The 16,817-nt window shown below is 44.8% G+C and overlaps 1 protein-coding gene across 3 annotated transcripts in view; it reads left to right on the forward strand.

Moving 5' to 3' along the window:
• LOC125005809 (pyruvate carboxylase, mitochondrial-like) overlaps positions 1-16,817 on the forward strand; it is a 277,141-nt gene that overhangs the window by 57,270 nt on the left and 203,054 nt on the right. For all 3 annotated transcript variants that reach the window (XM_047581417.1, XM_047581425.1, XM_047581406.1), the window contains exon 10: positions 9,134-9,252. In XM_047581417.1, the coding sequence (XP_047437373.1) occupies positions 9,134-9,252 (119 nt within the window). The remainder of the gene's footprint in view (positions 1-9,133; positions 9,253-16,817) is intronic.

The following is a 16,817-nucleotide window of genomic DNA, read 5'->3' on the forward strand; positions in this document are numbered from 1 at the left end:
TGTGGGATTAGAAGAGGTGGCACAGCTGAAATGGAGCTGATCTATTTGAGTGCGTGTGTGTGTGCGCTTTAGTTGTTCTGCGGTTGTATCGGCTGTGAATCGGATGAGACTTGTGTGTGTGTGTTGGGAGTCTGAAAGGGAATTGGATCAGATTGCCAACAAAAATCTTGGCACCAGATTAACTCCAATCTTCACAAGAGAGGACAGAATAGAAGTAAGAGAGCTGCAGTCGGAGCCAAACAAGCAGCGGGGATATTTAGATGAGAGGAGGCTTGACTGAGAGATATTGTGGGATTTGCTTATGTAATATGACTCTCAAGTTGCGGCGTGCAGCACCTTTGAACAGCTTTTCCCTTTCAGATAGTGATTCCCTTGTGCGCGGCACAAATGGGAAGCCCGCGTAAGAGTTGATCTGTGCAGTCTGTGTCATTGCGTCGACTGCTGGCGTGCCGTTTGCCCGGGTGAAGACAACAACTGGTTAAAACTCTCTCGCTGCCGTCGTCTCTTTTGTTTTTGACGGCTCCTTTGGGATTTAGCGAAAATTAAGATGCAGTGACATTTTATTCACCCGTGTTTTCCGCCTCCCGGGCAGCGCCAGGAGCTCTGCCTTTAACATATGCAGATCTGAGAGCGGAGCGGTTTGGAGCTGTAATCGAGCAAGTGCTCGGCTGAATCTGGGCCGGATGTTTAAATGCAGTAGACCGTCCTGGTTAGGGACAATATAAGGTTCTATTCCCACCCAGACCAAACCAGACGCCCCCACCAACACGCTGTTTTGAAGTCGCAAGAGGGACTTTTTAACATGGGGGTCTATGGGGATTTGCTCCCTCTTGGAGGCAGCCTCAAGTGGCCACTCGACGAACTGCAGTTTTTTTTTGGCCTCCATCACTCAGACCTGGACGTTGCCCCTTGGTCATAATGTTACGCCTGATCGGCGTAAGTTGTGTACAGACCAGTCATGGTCTTTAGTGACTTTCTGTTAGCCTTGAACTTAACTGTGATCAGACTTTTCCGGACTCCCACCGCATTCATCAAAAACACAAAGTTTAACAAATCAACCGTTCATCTTAAAATTAAAAAAATAAAGGTCACTTATTTTTCAGACGTCTTGTTCATCGTCTAACTTGAACACAAGATGAAAGGTGTTCTTGGCCCCGAAAACTATTTGAGTAATTTCTCCATTCTTGTTTTTAAATTAATTTTCCTTTCCTTTTTTATATTAATATATAAGAGCCACTCTCCGCTTCAAAAAAACCCCTTTTAAAAATCTCTGTTTGCAGTTGATGCCGCTCGGTTCACGACAACAGTCGCATTGATCATGTGTTCAAAACAATTAAGCGTCTGAATGTCGCCCCGCGGTGAACGGATGCTGCAGCGCGCACACACACACACGCACGCTAATGTAACCAGACATAGCCATTTAACAGGTCAGCGCCATCGATTGTGCGATTGATTTGTTTTGTTCCCCTTGCTACGTGATGCACATCGCACATAAAGCTCAGAGGCTTTGTCGCACATTACTCTGACTGCCCCCCCCCCTCCCCCCCCCGGACCCTTCGTGACCCAGCATGCGTCGCTTTCTGTCTGGAGGAGGAGGTGGGGCACGGGGACGGGCTGGGTCGTCGGGAGGGGGGGGAGGAGGTGGATGGGATGGCAGCGCTTTGTGTGTAGTGTGCGTTGAATTTAGTATAGCTGCTCCTCGCTGGACTCGCGTGTTGTGACAGCAGTCTGGCAGTAACAAGTGTTTTTGGACAGTTTGTGCGTAGCGAGGGTGCAGACCAACGTCTGTGTTTGTGTAGTGAAACTTTAAAGCGAATTTAACCTGCGTTTTTTTTCTAAATTGAATTGTTCCGTTGAGTACTTGTTACACTTTCTTAGAGGTCAAGGACGAAAACTATTGTTATGCTCCGCACCGACTTCAATCTGCCGGGAGTTCGTGTGTACTTCTGTGTGAAGAAAATGCAGAAGAGGTTTCGTCTAATGAAGAGCGGGCTCCGCGCATTTCAGCAGCCTCATTTTCATCACGGCAGACACCATCAAATATTTGCCAGGGGGAAAAATAAAAAAATAAAATGAAAACGTTGGCGGTGGATGCAGCACACCTTTTGGGGAATGGCAGACGTGTGACACGTTTGATGAAATCAGTTGAATATTCAGTGTTTTTTTTTTTTTTTGTGGCATGATTCGACCTTACTGTGCTAATCACAACTTGTTACATCAAAGGTACCGTGGTTTTCAAAAGCCGAAGAATTACATTGATGGTTGGTACCGTTTGAATCCTAAACACAACTGTAAGACACGAACAAGTAAACAACGTGCAGAACAAGGCAGATATTCAAAAAAAATAAGACTTAACCCACATATGTGATTTTAAAATTGTTACATTGTTGCCATTAAGGGACAAAAGTGTCTTCTTCAAAAATGCCCTAAAAATAGCACATGTTTATGTTTTTCAACTTTTTTTTTTCATAGATCTTTTACTCCACGTCAGTACTAATCACAAATACCAAAAAGTTTGATTAATTTCTGACTTTTAACCCTTTATTTGCCAGTGTTTGTGATGGCATCACAATTTTTTTTGAGAAAAAAAAACACAAAATATTGGAATATTTCTAAATTGAAAGTGGATTTTTCTTGGAAGGATTATTAGAGCTTTGGACATGTCAGTGATTAGTAGCACTAGCGCTGATTTTGATGTTTTTTTTTGTTTTTTTTTTTGTAGTTCCCAATTTTCAAAAATTATGTTGTTACCATAAAGGGACATAAATGCCCTCTTCAAAAACGCCCTAAAAATAGCACGTTATGTATATTGTTTTTACTTGCACTTGCATAAAAAAGGTTCAGGAAAACACTAACATGGTATTTTTATGGCATTTTTGAAGAAGACACTTTTGTCCCTTAATGGTAACAACTTTAGGTTTAGGTTATACAGTGTGAAAATGGAGAAATATTAAATCTCAAAAGTTCAAATAATGGCAAAAAGCATAACTACCACTAAGTTATCAACATAAAATAAAATGGGAAAGGAGACTTTTGTCCCTATCAGGGCATGAGGGTTAAAGAAGATGCAAACTACTGTACAACAAATGGAAACTGAAATACTAGCGAGCCAAAGCTGACATTGGTTCTGGGAGAACGCAGAGGGAGGGGTGGACATGGAAAAATACAAGTATGTGACCTTGAGTGCACTACGAGTCATTTTTAAATGGCTTTCCATGAAATCGAATTCTCTGAACTCTAAAATGCCATTAAAAACGCCTACACAATAACACTGTTGGGCCTGATACTGAGGTATAGGAGGTGTACACTGCAAAACATATCATACAAAATATGTATCAAACACCAAATTTGATTTTAATTAATGTGAATATAAGTCAATGGCTGTTTTCATTAAAAAAAAAAGGCTAAAATTATTACAAACCTGGCCTGAGATTCAACTAAAATATACACTCACCAGCCACTTTATTAGGTACACCTTGCTAGTAAAAGGTTCAGAACTGCCTTAATTCTTGGTGTCATACTTTCAACAAGGTGTTGGAAACATTCCTCAGCGGTTTTGGTCCATATTGACATGACAGCATCACACAGTTGCTGCAGATTTGTCGGCTGAACATCTATGATGAGAATCTCCCGTTCCACCACGTCCCAAAGGTGATGGTCTGTTGGACTGAGATCTGGTGACTGTGGAGGCCATTGGAGCACAGTGAACTCATTGTCATGTTCAAGGAACCAGTTTGAGATCCCCCGCACCATTACATGGATCCATGCTTTACTGTTGTTTACACCATGTTCATATTAAGAGGGTAGAAGGAAAGTGTTTTTGCTCAGAAACCTTTTCAGGAGATGTGGTTATCAAAGTCTACGGCCACAAAGGATTAGACAGAATTTCAGGTAAATAATAGATTCAAAGAAAACATTTGCTGCATCATCACCGCCGCCGACTATCTGACCTTGCCATCAGCTACAGGAGGAGCTACAATAGAGTTGTTCTGATCAAGCAGGAATCTGTCGAGAGTCTTGTTGAATTTGAATTTTGGCTCCTCGTAACCAGCTGAAGTGCTTGGAGGGAGAAAAGAGGAACCCGAAGGGTGACAGTCACTCCATCTTTGAAGCTCCCTCTGATTACTCCATCTAATCCACTCTTTCACTATGTATATCTTTGTCCTCTCTCTCCCTCTCTCTCCACACTCCCACTCAACACTTTGATTCCTTGTCTCTGTCCTCATTTGATCCATCCATCAATCCTCCTTTAGCCCCCACCGTCCTTCTCCCCTTCCACCATCCATTTACTCTCCTAAACCCCCCCCCCCCCCCCTTGTACTCATGGATCGTTCTTAATGCATTTTGTTTCACACTCAGGCTGTCTCTGCTTTACAGTACCGGCTATCCATCTCTGTCACTTTCCATCCAGAGCAGTCCACCAGTGCGCAATCATCAGGGCTGGGATCATTAAAGCACAGTCATGTACACACTGTGGCCAACAGCAGGGATCTAAATACTTAAATGCACCTTTTTGTTTTTTCTTTTTTCACCCTTAAAAGTGACTGTTAGCCTGCACACATCCAGCGTCCCTGTGACCTCTCCTTGTGCTAGCACAGCCCATTGACTCGGCTGCCAGACCTTATAAAACAGTGACCACTCAATCTGTTACACTGGCTGCTACTTCGCTCAGTGACTCAGTGTGCAAGAGCAAGGGGGGGGGGGAATTAGTGCAATATGGAGCGACACACATTGGTGCAGTGTGTGTGTGTCTGTGTGTGAATGTGGAGGCGTCTGTGCAGTGTGGAGGCTGGAGCGTGACTCCTCCTGTGCTACTGTCCTTCACCGTTTGTCAATGAAGCTTTGGGTGCAAATATTGGGTTGAGAGGAGCGTGACTCCGGCTGGATATCGGCATTTTAAAGGTTCATCTGTACAGTGTGGAAACTGAAATATTGGGGAAAGCCCGCCACGTTTCGTCTTCGGCAGATTCTTAACTATTTATTCACACTTTCATTTTCTCCCATCGACATTTTTTCTTTTTTTTTTCTTCCTTTTTTAATTCCCTCTACAGCTGGTTTAACATGCTGGTCAAACTAGCTGTCTGGGGCCCTGGTCTTGTGTCTCGCTTCCTAAAATAATTTAGACTACACTTTAAAATCTTGTTATGTCTGTGCACGAACCGGCTCTATCCCGTCATTCCCGTCTTAAACTAAATGTCAGGCATTCATTAATCCCCCTGCTCCGGCTGCGAGACTAAACGTGATCCCGTCTTAACCAATGTATCAGTTCTGCTGAATCTTAGGAAGGTTTGTAGGTTTGAAAACTCACCTTTGCGAGGAAGACTTTGTACAGAACTCCCTCCTGTTTTGTGGAAGGGAAGACTGTAGTTCCACAAATGGCCACTTGAGGCTTCCCCCAATAGTGAGTCACTCACCTTTTAGCTGTATGTTATAATACGTTATATGTTAACAGCCTTATAAGAAAAGCGCTTATGGGCTCTAAAGCTGGCCACTAACCGTTTAAATCATAGGTCTTCATCAGAGACTCCGGGACCCCTAGGGGTCTGCAGAGGTACTGCAGGGGGGGGTTGCAAAATTTTAGCTAGCCAAGACCTGTCAATCTAAGCCACCTATACCCAGTAGGCCACGCCCCTATTGCTTCAAAAATTATAATAATTATGTGTATATATATATGAATAGCACTAGCCGAGTTAAATATAGAACACATATAGTAGGTAGAGGGTCCCTACTTAATCAGCTTGGGTTCATTGGCCTGAAAAACGTTGAAGACTCCTGGTTTAAATTGTATCATTGTTTAAATTTATGGATAATTAAGGGGTGATTTGAGTGACAGGTGGGTGCAATAGCTTCACTCGTGCTTCACCCTCGTCAGGTGGAGTCTGAGCTTCACAAACACCCTTTAAGAAGCTTGGGGGGGACGACTTAAATGGAGGGTTTGTCAGTTGTTCCTTACACAGTCTGAGCTGTGTCTATTTAAATTCGTTCTGCCTTGTTGTGTCATATTGTCGCGTACTCTTCTTTTATGTAGCAGCCGCACACGTGCTTCCACATATAGACGCGCATGTAGTAGACATATTTATGGATTTGCCGCGTCTCTGGAGACACTTTAATTGTTCAGTTTCTGTCGTATCGGCTCGGAGAACGCGACTGCATAGTTGCCTCATTATCAGGTGTGTAGGTGCCACGTGCTTTTAATCTGACACAGGTTTTTATTTGTGGGGATTGATGCGCGCGGCGAGGTTTGTGCGCGCTGAGCTGTGCGCGTGATCCCTTTAACGAGCCTCCGTGGTGGAAAAACCTGCGAGGAGCTCCAGATGCCATGAATGAAACTAATTTCTCCTCCCTCCGCCGGTTAAGCATGTCTGAATATTTTCATACAGACACTTTACAAGTTTACTCTCTGTGTAAATACACGCGTGTGCCATATGTGGGGTGCGTACACTGTGCTCCAAACCTGAGTCTAATATCCTCCAGAGACGCATTTCCTTAAATAGCTCTACTGGAAGGAGAAGCTCGAAGCAGGTGTCGCTTTATTCAAGTGAAACCATTTGTTTATCTGGGTCTTTTTTTTTGCGTGCTAGATTTTTGGCTACATCTCCAAATCGGTGATTATTTATGTATTTTTTTTTTGTGCTTGTTTAGTTGCCAGAGTCTAATTGCCGCAGTTTTAGCTCGGGGGCCATTGTCATTGTCTTTGCAATCCGTCCCTGTCGTCTTCCTCTGCCCAATTGATCGTGTTAACGTCCACCAGATGGAAATCAAAACAGCTTTCACCACTAACTGAACGCGCATTTTTGCTTATTTGGAAATTAGCCGTGAAGAATTTGGTTTGGATCCTTGACATCCTCGCAATTTGCGCCCGCTCCTAATATCCACAAAAGGCTCGACACCGTGGAGAGGGAAAGGGGAAACCGAAAAAACGCGAAATGGTTTGTTTATTGGATCATTTTAGTCTTTTCATGGGTTTTCTCACTCCTGTGCCCTCTGTGAAAATTAGATTTGCTGTTTTGCCACCCGTGTTTTGGACATTTGATTGCACACAGGCCTGCAATTTCATCCGGAGGTTTGATGTTGTTTTCTTCCGATGTTTTATTTTCGCCCGAAATGGGCGAGATTTCATACTATGGCCAAGCTCTGATTGTAGAAATAATCGGTGACACGGCTGAATATGAAATGAGAAGCTGCTCTGACTGGTTAAACGTGTCCAGATGGTCTGAACACCAATCGGATTGCTACGCTCGGATCGTGAGCGTAATTCGTCTAAACGCGCCTAGTCTTGAAATTATGGTGATAATAATAAAGTTTATTTATATAGCGTTCATGCAGCAATTACACTCTGCATGGAGCTCCCATTGGGTGAAATGAAAGTGGAGCTGAGTGTTTAAAAGAAAAGAAATTGGGAGAAAAGCTGATGTTGGCTTACTAACGTGCTAATTTCCCTCACAGTTATCGTGTTTTACCCTGAATGCAGCAGTGTTCGGCTTCAGATAGAAGAAAAAAAACAAAACCTTTCCCATCCGGGGTGCTGCAGATCTTTGCTAAGCACACTAATTACACAAGGCATGAAGTCGGTCCTAATCAGGTGCTGCATCACACATTCACTTGATTCAGATTCCATGAAAACTGTGCAGACATAACCAGAGATAAATGATGGAGAATAATAATAATATTAATGATGATAATGATAAAAAAGAAAAAAGCTGAGCACTCTAAGTGTTATAATTAAAACTTGAAAGGGACATCGAAATCAAAATGGAAATCTTCGGTCATTCTTACACGAACATGTGCTGTATAATTAAAACTGAAAGGACTGCGAGTTGAAAGGAAACCATGTTTTGAAGAAGGTTACCAGATACCGGATTATTCTCTGGTAAATGAATCGTGAGCAATTTAACCAACTATCAAATTGTTTTAAAACGCACAAAGCATACTTATAAATAGTACATTTAAGCACCGCATGAATAAAATAAGGACAAAAAAAGGGACGACACCGTTTAGATGACTAAATGGAAGCATGTTAGAAGCATTTTTGTGTTTTTACAAACGGAACATACTCGCGCTACGGTAATGATCCGTGTTCCACGATGCTGCAGCAACAATATGGTACGGCACAAATACTGGTCTGCTTTTAACATCATCTTTCAGTCCATATTATCTCCTTGTTGATCATCGCCATGGAGACATGTAGCACCCACAAAAACAGTTTAGGAACAACTAAAAAAAACACAAAAAAAAAAAACGTGAAGAACATCACAAGGTTTGACCTGGCCTCCAAATTCACTAGATCAGTCCAAGGACCCCAAAATGTTGGAGAGGTGTTAATGTGTATTTAAAGAAATTTAAATTTGTGGTGGAAAATAAAAAAAAATAAAAAAAATTATATATAAAATGTCGAATCAACCAAAGATTTTGCGACCCGCCTGCAGTACCTCTGCTGACCAGCTAGGGTTTGTTGTTTCCCTAGATCTACATCTAGATTTAAACAGTTTAATGTTGATGTGGGTCATTTCTTTCAGGATGACGATGAATAATGGTTTGATGAGTTTGAAAATGATACCAGCGATACTATATTCTAAGGCCTCGACAGCCACCAAATCTTATAACCACACGCCTCTGAGATAAACTGGGCCAGGCGGCTCCCTCACTGAATCTGTGGTTGCACTACTGACGACAAAAAAGGGACTAACACAAGTAAATATAGTCCCACAACATCAACGAGCGCTGTGACACACAGTATTTTTTTTTTTGTACCTGGCACTGATTGTGAGTCTAATTGCGGCGCCGTAGCGAAAAGGCAGTGGAGAAAACGCACGTTTACGATGATGAGATTTCAATAAATCCCCCCTTGATTAATGATCTAATTTTTGCATTACAGGGAGATGATGACAAACCGCTCTCACCTCTCCGCACAAATAAAACACAAAGCCCTATTCTCCTCCCGTTTTTATGTAGTCCCGTTTGCTCGCGGAGCGCGGACAGCAGTTTGTTTTCTTTTTTGGTTTTCACGGTTCATTAACTTGAGTGAGCGCTCCTTCTTGATTGTTTACACCAGTAAGACTAACGGGATAATTCAGAGGTGTAAAACTGCCTTTTTTTTTTTCTTTTTTCTCTTTTCTCTTTTCCCCTGCCTCAGGTCGGATACGAGAACGCGGGGACGGTGGAGTTCTTGGTGGACAAACACGGCAAACACTACTTCATCGAAGTCAACTCCCGGCTCCAGGTCGAGCACACGGTCACGGAGGAAATCACAGAGTGAGTAGCAGATGTTTACTCGTACGGGTGGATTTGGGCTGGCGGGGGATGGCGGCGTGATTGCGGCGGTTGTCGCTCTGCATGCGCGCGTTCGGGGAGCGCCCGGCCTGACAGGTGCACGGCTTAGGCGTTCGGGGTCTGAAGAGTCGAGAGCGCGGCGAAGGTGATGTTAAATACATGAGACAGAAGCAAAAACCTGAGAAGCGGAGAGGCTCGGGGGGGGGAGGAGGGGAGGGATGGAGGCGTTGATGGAAGGCTGACAAGAAGAAAAAAGACTCGGGGAAAGAGCAGAAAAGCAGATCAGGTGGAGGATCAGTGAAGAGAGAAGCGGAGAGATGAGGTCAGAGAGGGGGTGAGAGGGAGAGAGGGGGGAGACGGAGGATAATGAAAGATATAAATAGCGCTCCGCTCCGCTGATGACCTGTGAGATTTGCTCGGATGAAACAACACAGATGGGTCTCGGGGATAATGCACGAGGCAGAGGCGCACAGGTACGGGGCGTGGCAGGGACGCTACGTCACGCCCCGGACCCCGCGAGTCTCAGCTCGGGCGTCCCCGCGCGTGCACGCGCAGAAATATCACAATTATTCTAACTCTTATCAGATTTCCTGCACAATTTGCTGCGTTATCGAATTAACTTGACACGCTAACAAACTGCTGCAACTAATAGGGCGAGTTTAATTGGCGGTGGGGAGGGAGGGGTGGAGGGGTGGGTTGTTTTTTTTTTTTTTTTTTTTTTGCTGCGCGTGGAAGCAAAACAGCCTGTTTCCATGGCAACAGAACATGACTGACAGCTTCATCTGTATTCTCCCGCTATCTCGATCGGTCTCCGCTCTCTTGTTCGGCTTCTTTCATCTCGGCCTCTCGGTCTTTGTGTGTGTGTGCGAGTGTGTAGGAGTTCCTCTCTCCGTTTTACTCGCAGGAGGTCTTTGATCACAGAGAGATATATTCGGATCGCGGTGAACTGAGGCGGCTCTGGATGACTGATAAAAATCTGCATAGTGAAGCATCCATTCCGGTGGTCATTAAGTTAAACAGCTGCCGGCCTCCATTCAAGAGATTTGATTGATTTATTTTTTTTTTTCTTATTTGCAAACCAGTAATTAGCTGTTTTGAGTAAAAACTCCAACTGTTTGCTTTTAAGTATAACCTGTCAGCTGAGCTCTGAAATATTTCATGTTAGAAAAATGCAGATAATGAGACCTAATGATGATCTGGAAGACATTTGTATTTTGCATAATTCAGGTAAAGACCTTTATTTATCATTTTTCTTGCTCAGGCTGTATTTTTCCGTGGTCTCAGTTGCTTTCTTCTACATTGTTTCTTTCCTATTAAAACTGCTGATCGACTTGATTGCATAAAGTCATTGCCCGTACTCCATCTCAAATGTTTTTTAGTTTTTTTTGCAAACAAAGTAAACCTAGGAAACTGGGATATTTGTCCATCCAAGAATATGTGTTTTACGTGCACAGAGCAGACACTGCTATAAAGTTTGCAGAGGAGCCTCTCCTTTCTGTTACTGCTATTGAATGCACAGTCATGTCTGATATGTTTATATTAAAAGATGGGGAAAAAAAAAAGGCTGGAATTGAAGACGACAAACAACTCTGGCAATATCATACTAATGTTTTCATCTAGATGCAACTCACCGAGGAGGCCAGGCAGCATTATTTGTGCGAACACATATTATTATATACACCGATCAGGCATAACATTATGACCACCTAAAACATTTCTGTCTTATCAGAGAGTGGACATGTGTCATTTCTGGTCTGGTCTGGGTGGGTGGTACATGTCCTAATCTCCTGTCAGTGGTTTTAATGTTGTGGCAGAACGGCGTACTTACAGCCGTCTTTCAGCTCCTCCTTAGTGTTGTCGCTGCACCTCTACCAGCCAGACAATAAACTGACATTCTTATTTATTACAGCATGACTCCCGCCACCACCGTGCACGGTGTTGTCATATCCTGTCCGTCCCGCAGGAACGACCTCATATCGCCGAGGAAATTTGACATTCTGTGGAATTGGGGTCATTTGAATTGGCAGCAGACTGGTAATTACTCGAGTCGGGGGCAGAGTGCCGCGCGAAAGCGGCCGCGTTGAAAGTTTCAGCTGCCAGAAGCGCAGCTTTCATTTCGTGGCGGAGGTTTTAGCTCCAGGCGGCGGGTCTCTGGAATGAGAACCCAACGCGCATCCGTCAGAACCGGAGAGGAAATGTTGTTTCTTCCAACGAGACGAGTGTTACATTTGAGTGGAAATTACAAAAGCGGGAAAAAAAAAACGTGCTTTGATTTTCCATGAAAGTTGGAGCTGCGCTCTCAGTCCGAGTGTGGGCATTTCTTCATGTTTTTGAAACGGACATCGTTAGTAATGGAGTGGTCAGCGAGCTATTTATTGAGAAATGTGAAACTCACCCCCCCGCTCAGTCTTTCATCTGTACTGCTTAGTTCCTCTTTTTATTCTCCTCATTCAGCTTTCTCACTTTCTTTTTCCTGCCTTCAATTGAGCCTCAGCTTGATAATCTTTTACCTTTTAATTCTGCGTGTGTGACAGGTACCCACTCAGTATTAAAAAAAAAGCTTTTTTTGTGTGTAGCTCCAGCGACCACACGCTTTCCGAGCAACCGAATTCTGTACTTTAAGCTCGGCGTTCAGTTTGAAGTCCTCTTCGTTTTTTGTGCCATGCTTCCTTTCAGGTGCGGCCGGTTGATTTTTACTTTCTCCCTGCTTTTTCTATGTAAAAGTAATTTAAGTGGACGCTAGCATGCTGCTGACGATCGGCATAATCGCCCGATCTCATCTGTATCTTAGCAGTCATTTCATTTAGCGCGCATGTAATCTTTTTTGTCTCGCATGGATCTCTTTTTCTTTTCAAATGTCAGATGATTTGAATAGATGTCAAGTAGGTGGCTCCCAAATATTGCGTGTGACTGATTGTTTTGGCCACCCCCCGGGTCTCTTCCTCTATCACCACCTGCAGGTTGACATTTTTGGTGCAAAGGAAAATGTCTCAAAATTGGACTGTTGTGGAATTGGATTTTTTTTTATTTTGGCCTTTCCACAAGCTTCAGACCGACCACATGCGGAGGTGGCCTGGCTCACACAGTGATCCGCTCCTGGCTAAGGGGGGAAAGTTCAGTCTCCGCAGGTTTGGTCACGATCCTAAATGCCTAAACGAGTTGAAAGATCACCTCCCGCGTGAACCGTCGCTCGCCTCCACCCGGGGACGCGTTGAGCTGCGACGACCGCCGGCTTCGCCTCGCTAATTATCGCATTAATAACCAATCAGCGCAGGAAGAAGTGGATAAGTGGAGCACGGGCGCCGGCCCTAAACGGGAAAAAAAGGCGAGATACAGATCACATGTTACCACCGGCTGTGAGTGGCCTCTTATCCTTGTTTACTCCCCAATTAGCTGCTGAGCTGTCGCTAATTGGATGTTATGTGCTGTGAGGGTCAATGTAATGCACACATTCAGATATCAAAGTAACCCCCCCCCCCCTCCCCTCCCGTCCACCGGCGTTTCTCATTCGTCATTTCCCCCCCTCAAGCGCTTCCCTTCATCTCTGGATCCATCGCTCCACCTCCGTCCATTTCTTTCCCCTTCCTCCTTCCCTCCTTCCTCCCCGCTCCGTCGCCTCCCACTCTTTCTCGGTGCTTCCTTCCTTCCTTCCACCATCCTTTCAGCTCTGTCAGTTTCTCCCTCCGCGTGTCAGTCCCATCACTCCTCTCCTGCCCTCTCCTCCTCCGGTTTCACCCTCTCTCCTTCCTCTCATCCATCTCACCCCTGTCATCCTCACCCCTCTTTCGCGCTCACCCTCTCACATCTGTGTATTCATTCATCCCTCCGCCCTCCCTGTCCTTTACCTCACCTCTGCCTCATACGTTTGGACTCGAGGCTCATCTTCTTCTGTCCTGTCCACCTCTACCTCTCTTTGTTTTCATCTATTAATATGTTGGTACAGATGCGAGAATGACTTCAAAGCATGTGCGAGTAATGCCGACTGAAATGTTAGATGAATCGTGCTTTAAGGGCATTTATTTCATCGACTAACTATACGTTCATAGCCGGCGGCTGCCATCAAATTAATTGGTGTGACTTTGGTTTAAACATGTGCATACGAGTCCCATCATATGCTAAAGGGCTAATAAAGAGTCTTATTAGCTTTGGTTTGAAGCGCCGTCAAATGCAACGGGAGCATTTACCGTCATGACAGAACATCATCTTAAACAGAGTCTCGGAGACTCATTTAATCTGGTTGTTCTGACCGAGACGTACGCGCAGCTGCACGGTTTTCACCGAACGCATTTGTCAGCACTCTCGGTGTAGTAGGCGGCGATCGTGTTCGGTTCAGTTTTAAAGGGCAAATTATTATTAAATTCTGCGAAAAAATACAAAATAATTTGTAACGGTTTGAAAAGTCCGCAGGCGTCATTAATTAGATTTGGAATGCGTAGCGCTGTCGGCGGCGGGACCACTGGCTCAGTCTGCGTGGAGCGGATAGCGTCAAGAATAGATTCTTTGAAATATCCGTTAATCCCAAATGCACATGTTGATTAAGACACAGATGGAGGGGGAGGGGGACGTGAAGTCTGACCAAGCTTTTAACTGGGCTCAAATTGGTAAACGCCCCCTAGTGCAGGATGAGTCAACAACATTTTCAGACGTTTTTCAGGTGGTCACAAACTCTAGCATGCTGTACCTTTCATAACACCTGTCGCACCACATACTGATGTATGTGTGATGTGTAGTGCAAATCATAAACTGATCCGCCACAACATTATGATCACTGACAGGAGAAGTAAATATCATTGACCATTTTGTGACATTCAATGGGAAACTTTTAGACCTGGCATTTGTATGGATGTAACTTAGTCATGAACCTCCCACCTAGTCCAGACCAGGCACCCCCACCCCCACGGCGATGACACTCCTTGATGTTCAGCATCCATCCCCAGCACGACACAGGCACACACACACAAAAACGCTTTAGGAACAAGTCGAAAAACATGAAAAACGGCCCAAGATGTTGACCTGGACTCCAAGTTCACTACACCCCAAACTGAATATTAGAAAGGTGGTCATAATGTTATGCCTGATCAGCATATATAACAAAACTTGAACATTTAATTAGGCTACATGAGGATTTCAAACCGTTAAACCGACGTGTCCCTGCTCTTTCCCACATGTCCTCCTACCTTTCCTCCTCTCCCTCTGCCTCTGCCGCCGTGGCACTTGCTCGCACTCCACCCTTCACAGATCCTGTTTTGACTGCGCCTCTTCCTCCACATTCGCCCCACGCTGCTTTGATTATCGTCGCATGTCTCGCTTTCCCACTGCTCCGGCTTGACAAGGTGGTGCGCTTCTGACGGGGGGGAAGGCACCCTCTAACTTTTCGGGGGTTCTTTCGCTGCTCTCTCTTTCTCGGCGGTGGTAATGGGTGCGTGCGCGAGTGTCAGTGTGGAGGCGGAATACCACAATCTGTAATCAGAGTCAGTGCACCCCCCCCCCCCCCCCACACACACACACATACAGACACACTCACTCATAGATGCATACAAAAATACACCCCTGTATTCCAAGATTTTGATGTCCAAAGGCACCGGCGAAGTCTCTTACACACAAAGCGAAAACATCGCGTCGGAGCATTACGCGAATGCCTTTTCATCCGACTTCCTGCTTTGCTGAATCCCAACAATAGAGGCAAAACTGTCTGATGCGTCTGACTGCGACAGACAAAATGTGAGATACATGCGAGATAGTTTCTGTCTGGGAGGCATACCCTGTGTGTGTGTGTCTGCTTGTGTATTTGTAAGGCACGGGTGTGTTTGCGAGAGGCTGGTAGGCCGCCTCTGCATTCAGCCCCAGCCCTGCCTTTGAACTTCTCCTCTCTCAAGGTTCAATTTGTCTATAATTTAGCTGTAAATGATCTTTCCTCTGTGCGTCGCCAGTGTGTTTGCGAGTGGCGCTGTGCGCCGGGGCTGGTGTGTGTGCGACTGTGCTGCTGTGGCTGCTGTCAAGGGACATTGCACATTTGGTAGACTGTTGGACAGGAGTTCTTTAGATCTTAAAGTGATATAATTATACCCCACAGGCTCGCACTGGGCCTTGTGTGCGTGTGTTTGTGTGTGTGTGTGTGTGTGTGTAAGAGTGTGAGGGCTTGCTGAAGGGACAGAGAAGGACTGTGTGCTTGTTTGGATGAAACGCTGCAAAGACAAAGAAGATTACCTTTAATGTGAGGGGGCAAACGGCAGGAAGCTCCTGAACTACTGTTTCTGTACTTCTGTTCACAACAACAAATTATAACCGGTCCTCAATTATTTGTTGTCTTGGTGCAGACAAATAAATAAATAAATAAACCATGATAGCATCCAACCAAAACATATCCATCCCTGGATTTGCCTTGTTCCAGTTCAGCTCGTTTGAAACCTCGGACAACAATTAAAACTCGCACCTAAACTAAAACATGTCTAATGGCTAGCGCCAAACATTTAATTAAAGATGGAGCTCATTAGCAGTTGACTACCGTAGCTGCAGAGACGTGTAGCTAATGATAGATGTGTTCGCGCCCTCTCACTCCTAGGTCTTCGTCAGCTGCTGTTTCAAAGGAACAATAATGAGCCGTGACCTCGTTCAGACCTTGCATTAACATGCGTCCTTGGCAATTTGATCTCGAGCGACCGGCTTAAAGTACCGTGGTGAACGCACCCAGGACGCTGGTGAGAGATCTGATCCCTGACCACATTTGGAGGTGTCCTGGGTCACACTGCAAGTTCTGTATGTCCTATAGTAACGAGAACCCTTTTAAAATTCATGTAGGTGCTAAATATGTAAATAATAAATAAATCTAATGAAGTATCGGCATGTGGTGAATTACTGACCTCGATGCGATCGTGCTGACGTGTAGGGAGCCATTTGTGGTTAAGATGTGCATTCCATCAGCCACCGGTGTCTTTCATTTACATTTATAGCTGGATGTTATGATGCGGTCGGAGGCATCCAGGGTTTTAACGTCAGGCTGCTGATCAATAAATAATAATGATTAATAATGTGTGTCCAAGTCATGATGCGCACACCAAAGAAAAAACAAAACGGCGGCGCTGTCCAAGGTGCTGAAACGAGATCCATGACAGACGGCTGCTGTTCTAATATTCTGCTGCGCCTCAAATGGTGTTTATTTAAATATGCAAAGCTGGACACACATGTGGAGATGCATTTTAATGCCAGGTGCTACACAGGCTCTACAAGCCGGCCACCTGCTATCCCATCGCCCAGGGCGGATGCTAATGCAGCGTCTGAGCAGATCCTGCGAGACTCACAAAAAAAAAGAGCTTCGAGTGATTCGAGCAAAAAATTTACATTTCCTGAGTAACGTGGGCAAAGTCATGACATGCGGATACCAAAGTTATTCCAATTTACGATTTCAGGTTGCAGCATTTCAGCATGTTCCATCACATTTGAACAAACGGCGGCGTGAGAACGATGAAAGCTGCTTCTGTCTTTCCTGGCCTCATCTCTTGGGGACATTTCCTTCTCGTTTCTCATATTTCCAGAGTTCAGACATCCAG

Source organism: Mugil cephalus, chromosome 1 (assembly GCF_022458985.1).
Source record: "Mugil cephalus isolate CIBA_MC_2020 chromosome 1, CIBA_Mcephalus_1.1, whole genome shotgun sequence".
Classification (NCBI taxonomy): Eukaryota; Metazoa; Chordata; class Actinopteri; order Mugiliformes; family Mugilidae; genus Mugil; species Mugil cephalus.